At 35.4% G+C, this 8,798-nt stretch overlaps 1 protein-coding gene across 1 annotated transcript; it reads left to right on the top strand.

Annotated features, from left to right (window-relative positions):
- Positions 1 to 5,227: 5,227 nt before the first annotated feature.
- LOC108207902 (protein MAIN-LIKE 1-like) lies at positions 5,228 to 8,471 on the top strand. The gene is made up of 5 exons (XM_064083748.1): positions 5,228 to 5,323; positions 5,414 to 6,106; positions 6,754 to 6,833; positions 6,922 to 7,441; positions 7,537 to 8,471. The coding sequence occupies exons 1-5, from the start codon at positions 5,228 to 5,230 to the stop codon at positions 8,317 to 8,319; spliced, it is 2,172 nt and encodes a 723-aa protein (XP_063939818.1). The 3' UTR covers positions 8,320 to 8,471.
- The last annotated feature ends 327 nt before the right edge of the window (positions 8,472 to 8,798 follow it).

Here is an 8,798-nt window from a genome sequence, read left to right as displayed (position 1 = left end):
TATAAGTCTAAACCAACTTTTCATTTATAATTTACTTCTTTATTTTAAGTAATAAGTCATTTCTTTTAAACAGAGCCAAACGACCCTTTATTCTAAACTCATCTAAACAGCATGTGTTTTGAGTGGATGAGTAGCTTAAGAGCGTCGAGGGAAGAGTAATTTAGATAAGAGCAAAAGCTTGCAGAGTGTTGTGTAAAAGAGATTTGTATGACGTATCTTGACTTAAGTGGTGAAGATTGTAAAGCTGTATGGGATATAGAACCGTGTGCCATAATTAGATGAAGAAGCAACAAGAGGAATCAACTATCAAGCGTGGGTAGTCGAGAAATGTGGCTGCCAAGTCAAGACTGGCTTAATTACTCTGCACAAACACACTGTTAAACACGTACGCAGATGCTTCCACTTTTTCTTAAACTAAATCAACGGTCAACTTGTATATATCTTAACCGTATCTACTATTCGTCAACTTTTTACACTAATCTAGTAATCTTCGCATGCAAAGCACAAATCTTGGCTCAACAGCTCGTATAAACGCTAATCACTTCACTTAATGTACTGACACGTATGTTTTTATCTTCGAGAGGTCAAATATATAACTCAAAATGTTTAGAGTAAGATATGAGATTACGCAACCAAAGTAGTATAATATAGTTAGTACAGTGTCTATTTGAGCCAGGTCAGAGTCTTAGAGCATCTACAAAGGAGAAATATGTAAATTTTTTGTAAAGCGACATTTATGTACTTCAACGAAATTATTTATAGCTATGGTTTTGTAAGATTATACCTGATAACCATTTTGTTCGACAAATATAATCAAACAAATATGATTGATTATATTTTTGACGAAGGTAATGGAGAGTTGGAGTTATGTAATTTTTAGGTTTTGGCATTGAATTTACGCCGTCCATGACCAAATCTCGTATTTGTTAAACCTTGTTCATGTATCAGACTGTATATGGTATATCATATGATTCATATATAGTATAGATTAGAGGGCATATGAATTAATTTGCAAGAGAATATCCAGAGGCAGAAGCAAGTAGGAAAGACAGCTGAAGATGCATTTAGCGTAGACAGTGGGCACCTTCACAATGTGAGGAGTTGGCCAAGTAGTCTATTCTTTGTTCTTATGTTTCTCTTCCCATCTTTCTCAACCTCCTTGTTTTTTGTCCCCAACCCCCTTAACTAACACCTAACGTTTCTCTTTCTTTTTTGTTTTTTTTTCTTCTAATTATTAGAGTCTTGTTAACAATAATAAAATCATTTGAGGCATCATTTTATACTATTATTTCGACTCTACAAGTCAAGAATTTATAAATACGAGGTTCCCAACTCGGATTTTCAAGGTGATAAGTCAAGACTTGACCCATCAAGGGATCAATTATATGCACAATCATATAGTTATAATCGACACAAAAGGTTTTGATTTTTTGAATTATTTGAGAAATTGAGATTAATTTAATTGAAGCTGGTTTTTTTTGAATAATTAAAGCCCAATTGACAACACATGGGCTGTCCCATGTGATACACCTGCCTACCAAGCAGGCCTACCCAGCTCAATTTAAAGTTGTTGTCCCCTAAAACCCTACCCCTACCTCAACACACCTTTTCCCCTCCGCCCAATCACATTTCCTAACGTGGCATGTTCCATTTCTTGCCACGTGTCTATCACTTCTCATGTGAAAAATACTATATTGATTTTTCTTTATATTTTTTTGACGAAAAACGAAAAATTTAATAAATTACTGAAATCCAGCCGAGAGAAATCTTATGATTGTCAATTACAATCTGATTATAAAACAAAAAACAAGCTAAATATATAGCAGTTTTGTTTTCAAATCGTTTTAACACATAAAATATTTAAAAAATTTAATCTAAAACGTATTACAACCAAATCTCGAGCAATCCAACCTACATCAGTTGTGAACATAGTAACATTGCAATTGACATTCACATGAGCACTATATGTATCTCAATGTTCAGAGTTATCAGTTACATCAACTAATACTGGATCAACAAATGACCCAAAACATCATAATTTTTTGTCGTGAAATATGAACTCTTGCGATTCACCACCGTGCCATATTTGATGCAAGTCTTATGGATCAACCAAAATATCATCTAAGTCCTTTGTAGAAACGTTACCGAACCCATAATAAAACACACAAAAATGGACAACACGAAGAACCTTCATGGCAAGGTACTCAACAAGAACTCACTCAAAAAGAGTTAGATCTTGATTTTATTAATAAAACTGTTAAATATGAGAGAAAATGGAAGAGCGAAGATGATTAACCAGTAAAAGAGATGAAAGCTGAAGAAAGCGAAGAAATGACGGTTGGAACCCTAATTTTGAAGGTCGATTTTTAAAACTGCAAACCCTAACTTTTCACCATTTTACCATATTATCGACAAAATTGTTTAGAGTAAAAAGTAACCTTTGCTTTAAAACTCATTGAAAGGTACATTTAATTGTTTCAGTGGACTATCATTACTTTGTAATTTGAAAGGAAGAAATGAGGTTTCTATTTAAAGTAAGCATAGGGTAATTATATATACTTGCATCATTGATACATAGATACAAAGTGCTCCTATACACTGTATCTTTTGGTTCTACCTAGCTATATCATCATCATCATGCTCATGCCATTATCAAACTCCTGGTCCTCCAAACCATCAAACTATTTACCAACTATCCCAGAACTCGGATTTAATAATATACCTCATTAATTTCAAAATTATTATTAGTTTAATTTTAACATATACTTTGAAATACATGGACAAATACACTATTATAGTCTTTCTATTTTACAAAATTTAATATTTACCTTTATTCAAATAAATTATAAAAATTAAATTTTTTTGTGCACCCTAAAAATTATGTAAAATGATCAAAATGATTTTAATTTTGAAATGGAAGAAGTATTATTTACAAGTTTTTTTATAAATATACATATAGTGGGTGCCTGGAGTTTTAAGTTAGAAACACTTTTTCTTACCGTTTGTGTAAAAAGTCGAGAAACACTTATAAAAAATTAGGATTCCTAACTTTTGTTCCATGATTTTTATTTTTTTCCAAACATTTTAATCACTTATAAATTTTAACTAACTTCTAACATCCAATTTATTATTTTTTATTTTAACTAAAAAACACTTATTTTAATCTCATCTAAACGGCTCATAATTGATAATTGTGGTGAAACTTCGGTTAGGTTCGGTTTAGGAATAATGCTCACTTGTACACATACGTTGTATTTAAATTGATAAAGTAACAAAGACAGAAAACAAAGATACGGAGAGCAAGAGTCAACTCTTTTCCAAAAGCAAATAAAATAGGGCAGCAGTATTAGGGAAGGGTAGAATAGAATAGGTGCATCAGGCTTGGCTGTTGGCCTATACATGGGGACGACGTCGTACATTGCATTTATTCTTCTCCACAGTTCTCACCATTTAATTGTGGCTCCTTCAAATTTCTAACCACCCGCAACACATTCTTTACAAAACTAACCACCTTTTTTTTCACTTCACAAAACTAACCACCCTAATTCGTTTTCATCTCGGGCGAACACACTTGGAAACAATTTTTTCTTTTAAGCCCCTGGGAGGGCGAACAACAAATGGAAGCACAGTAGTGTTCGCCCCTGGCTCGGGCGAACATTACTACACGTCTGTGACGTGTCCGGCCCATTGAGGGGCGGCCACGTGTCCAGCCACAACAGCAAAACCACCCCCAACCTCCTTCTTCTTCACTTCTTCAGCCGACTCCTCCAAAAACAGTTCTAAACATATTTGCAAGCTTCGATTTATAGCTGAAAGGGTGGTCCGAGACAGAGAAAAACGGAAAAAGGGTGCTTGCTTTGCCACTTTCACCGGACCAATTAATCAATTTCACCCCATTTTCAAGGTTTTTTCACCATTCTCAATCTCATCAAATTGCATGCATGTATTTTTATAAATTTTATAATGATTGTTCTTAGTTGCTAGTAGATACAAATTATATGACAAGCTTGATTAGTAATTTTGTATGATGATTTATAATGAATGTTGTTAGTTGGTATTTGTTAGTAGATTATGTTAATTTTAGAAATTAGGTTAGTAGATTAAATTTAGAAATTAGGTTAGTAGATTAAATTTGGGGGTTTTTCGTTAAAAAATAGAATAAAAATAAGCAATCTCACATTTTCGAATTTAATTGGAATTATTTCGAATTTTGGAATTAAAAATCGGAATTATTTCGAAATTTGGAATTAAAAAAATATTAATAGAAATAGGAATTATTATGAATTTTTGATTTAATTAAAATAATTTTCGAATTTAATAACAAATATTGCATAAAAAAAATTAATAAAATAGTTCGAAATTTAGTGTAGATCTCATATTTTGAATGAATTAAAAATTAGACTTGATTAGTAATTTGTTTGATAATTTATAATGGGTTTTGTTAGTTGGTATTTGGTAGTAGCTTATGTTAGTGATAATTTTAGTTTAGATTAGTAGTTGGTGATGATTGTTGTTGATTAATAGTGGTAGTGATAATTTTAGTTTAGATTAGTAGTTGGTGATGATTATTGTATTATTTACGTTAAGAATAGATTAAATATAATCAATTTAATTTTAGCTTTTATTGAATTTAATGAAATTAAATTAAATCGAATTTAAAAGTAAACTTGACACCATTAAATTAAATAGATTAGTAGTTGGTGATGATTGTTGTATTATTTACGTTAAGAGTAGATTAAATATAATCAATTTAATTTTAGCTTTTATTGAATTTAATGAAATTAAATTAAATCGAATTTAAAAGTAAACTTGACACCATTAAATTAAATAGATTAGTAGTTGGTGATGATTGTTGTTGATTAGTAGTGGTAGTGCTAATTTTAGTTTAGATTAGTAGTTTAAATTAAGTAGTGGTAGTGCAAATTTTAATTTAAATTATACAATGTTATATTATTCCAATAAATAAAAAAAATTAGATTTGTAAAAATAGTTAGAGATAATTATTTCGAATTTAAAATTAAGTAATATAAAATATAATATAAAATATAATATAAAATATAATATAAAATAAAAAAATCATATTTGTAAAATTAGTTAGACATAATTACAATTAAAATTAAAATCACAATGTTATATTATTACAATTAAAATGAAAATTATTTCGAATATTGGATTTAATGAAACAATTTCAAATTTAATAACAAATATTTTGAATTTAATTTCGCAGATGGATGTCGGTCGTTCTGGTCCCGGACCTTTAGACGGGAGTTTGTTGACATTACAGTCTGTGCACAGGTCTCAGGTTGTGTGGGACAACATAGAGGTAAACTCCTTCTTTAGTGCAATTTTTTTTACATTTTTATGAGTCTGTAGCCTATAGGGACTAATATTTTGTGCACTACAATTATTTCAGCCACCCCCTGATTTCAGATTGAGGACAAACTTTGGGGAGTATTGGAAGGCAGTTCGAGCCCACAGACCGCATCAGATGATCATGGATGCAATCAGGGATTTAGGATTTGATTGCATATTTAGGCTGGGACAGTTCAAGCACGACAGGGGTTTGATTACAGCCTTTATCGAGAGATGGCGTGGAGAGACGCACACCTTCCACCTGCCGTTCGGAGAGGCCACTATCACTCTTGAGGATGTTCATCACATTCTCGGGTTACCCACTGAGGGTGATCCACTGATCCTCCGTGGAGCGAGTACCAGCGTGGAGGAAAGGCGCGTGCTAGTAGGCGAATTTCTTGGGCTATTACCAGAAGCCAAGGACGATGTTAACCGAGGTGGTTTAAAGATCAAATGGCTTGTGGATAACTTCGGGTCTTGTGAGCGGTTGGAGCAGTTGGATCCAGAGGATATAGGTTATGGTGTACAGCTTACCTACCATATTCGGGCGCACCTACTATGCGTTATTGGATCATTGTTCCCCCACAGCAGCGGGAACCGCGTGCAGCTTGACCTTCTATGGTTAATGAGGGACATGGACCAGCTGCGTCGGTATAGCTGGGGTAGTGCTGTTCTTGGCTTCCTATACCAGAAGCTATGTTCTTCTAGCAGGGCTAACTGTACTGATTTCTGTGGCTACGCCACATTGGTACAGGTAATACTAAACCAACCACAACTTTCTTTCTCGTCTTTATTGTTGCATTATTTATTCATCATGTGCACTTGTACTAACCTTGCCGCTAATTTTTTCGAATTATAAAATTGGGAAAATTAGTGTAGATCTCATATTTTGAATGAATTAAAAATTAGACTTGATTAGTAATTTGTTTGATAATTTATAATGGGTTTTGTTAGTTGGTATTTGGTAGTAGCTTATGTTAGTGATAATTTTAGTTTAGATTAGTAGTTGGTGATGATTGTTGTTGATTAGTAGTGGTAGTGATAATTTTAGTTTAGATTAGTAGTTGGTGATGATTATTGTATTATTTACGTTAAGAGTAGATTAAATATAATCAATTTAATTTTAGCTTTTATTGAATTTAATGAAATTAAATTAAATCGAATTTAAAAGTAAACTTGACACCATTAAATTAAATAGATTAGTAGTTGGTGATGATTGTTGTTGATTAGTAGTGGTAGTGCTAATTTTAGTTTAGATTAGTAGTTTAAATTAAAAAAATCAGATTTGTAAAAATAGTTAGAGATAATTATTTCGAATTTAAAATTAAGTAATATTTATTTCTCGTCTTTATTGTTGTATTATTTATTCATCATGTGCACTTGTACTAACCTTGCCGCTAGGTGTGGATTTACGAGCGCTTTCCGTCACTAGCGCCTAGGCACAGGGGTCAACCCTTGTTCGAGTACCCGCTGGCGCTGAGGTATGTTGTCACTCCTTTTGTTGATTAACTTCAATTCATATTTGTTGCATGTATAACCTCTGAGCACTTATGCCAACTTCCACTGTAGGTGGAAGGCGCCACTTAGGCGTTGTCAGGTGCCGCATGCGCAGAGCCGCATGACACAATATGAGTTGGATGCGTTGACACCCCGACAGTTTCGATGGAGGCCATATGCTGATTTACCTGCAGAGCATCACCCGGAGGCCACTGTGTACTTGCGTTGGACGGCTCCCGCCCCCATGATGTACATGTCCTACGTCGAGTGGTGCTACACGGACAGGGTGACGAGGCAGTTTGGTTTTATGCAGGGTGTACCATATTCCTCTCCCTACCCTAATCATCAGGACCTGCACGACCACTACAACGAGCAGGTTGATTGGATGTACGCGAGGGAGCCATTTGTTGATCTTTGGGATACGCGCATGGAGCGTGCCCTCGCATCTCCTCCACTTATGCATGGCGAGGGTTGCACTGCCTCATACCTGCCATGGTTCCACAGGGTCACACGTCGAATCATCATTAACCCCTTACACTGGCCACAGCAGGAGGGTGCCTTCCAGGGAACACAGCTCTCGCCACAGGAACTGGTAAATATACATGCTTAAATATACATGCTTAAATATACATGTTCTCCGCTTGTTTTGTACACTGTTCTGACTTAAATATACATGTTTGTAAACAGGAGGAGCAGTTATCCGCTATGCAGCGTGCCATTGACCCTTATGCTCCTGATTTGGGTCTGGCAAACCATATTTTACAGGATATGGTTACTCGTGTACAGCGTCGACCTACGGAACAGGCCCCTGCCAGACCTAGGGCACGGGCTCCTGCAGGGCGTAGGGGACGACCACCAGTCACACCGGTAGTGCCCGAAGAGGGCACTTACTACACCCATGTGGGTAGCTCACACCTTGCAGGCACCTCACATTCTGCAGGTCATGATGGAGCAGGTACTTTTGAGGCTGGTGGTTGGTCTCCATTCATTCAGCCTTCTACATCTGAGGGGGTTCCATGGCCCCAAAGGAGCAGATTAGGGGATGATGAGGCACAGGACGATGAGGGTCCGTCACAGGATCACTTGTCAGAGTCATATGTATATCGTCCTGACATGTCATTCTTAGAGGATCACACACCTCCCCCATTCACCCAGGACCCGTCCTTTGGGAGCAGTACATACAGATTCGGGAGTCCACCTGTCACGTTCACTCCGATGATGTCCACCAGCGGCCAGGGTTTTACCACACCTTTACCCGCTTTTGCTGCATTTGCGGGGGATAGTAGCCCCTGGGCGTACGCACCTGTGCGTCCACCGAGAGCAGCAGCACAGCCGTCGGAGGTTGAGGATGAGTCTGACGATGAGGAGCCATCCGAGCATGAGCAGAGACAGCAGCCACCTAGAGCTGCGAAGGGGAAGGGTCGTAGATGTCACACTGGAAGTCACTTCTTCGGGCATACGAAGAAGTAGGCTTTTTGGCTTCCCCTCGTATGTACTTTGTTTATGTGTATGCACTTTTATTATGCATTTGATAATGCATTATGTTTATCTTTATGTACTTTTATTCGGGTAGAACGGTTTATGTACTTTTATTATGTTTATGTTTTTTGTTCACTCATATTGTTCTATAATGTTAGCACTTTCCGTTTACATGATAACATAACAAATGACATAACATAATAAATGAGGCTCCTTCAAATTTCTAACCACACTAAACAACTTCTTTACAAAACTAACCACCTTTTTTTAAAATAGTAGCTTATAGGCCGTGCAAGGCACGAGAGCTTTTTAATTATTTAGAAATTTTTTAAATATATTTTAAATGGTGTGGAAAAATTTAATTTATAAATAATAAATTAAAATTTTCAATTAAATAAAATTTGAAAAAAAAATTCAATTTTTTTTAAAATACTAGCAAAATAATCACGATAGAAAAAACAGATAATTGA

This window comes from Daucus carota, chromosome 8 (genome assembly GCF_001625215.2).
Source record: "Daucus carota subsp. sativus chromosome 8, DH1 v3.0, whole genome shotgun sequence".
Lineage (NCBI taxonomy): Eukaryota > Viridiplantae > Streptophyta > Magnoliopsida > Apiales > Apiaceae > Daucus > Daucus carota.
Note: the sequence above shows the minus strand (reverse complement) of the source record. Positions and strands in the feature narration are given on the sequence as shown.

Bases quoted from the DNA above. Each gene is read 5' to 3' on its own strand.
- LOC108207902 (XM_064083748.1), top strand. From the start codon at position 5,228: ATGGATGTCGGTCGTTCTGGTCCCGGACCTTTAGACGGGAGTTTGTTG. The intron at 5,324-5,413 runs GTAAACTCCTTC...CAATTATTTCAG, and splicing joins TTGTGTGGGACAACATAGAG to CCACCCCCTGATTTCAGATT. The intron at 7,442-7,536 runs GTAAATATACAT...GTTTGTAAACAG, and splicing joins AGCTCTCGCCACAGGAACTG to GAGGAGCAGTTATCCGCTAT.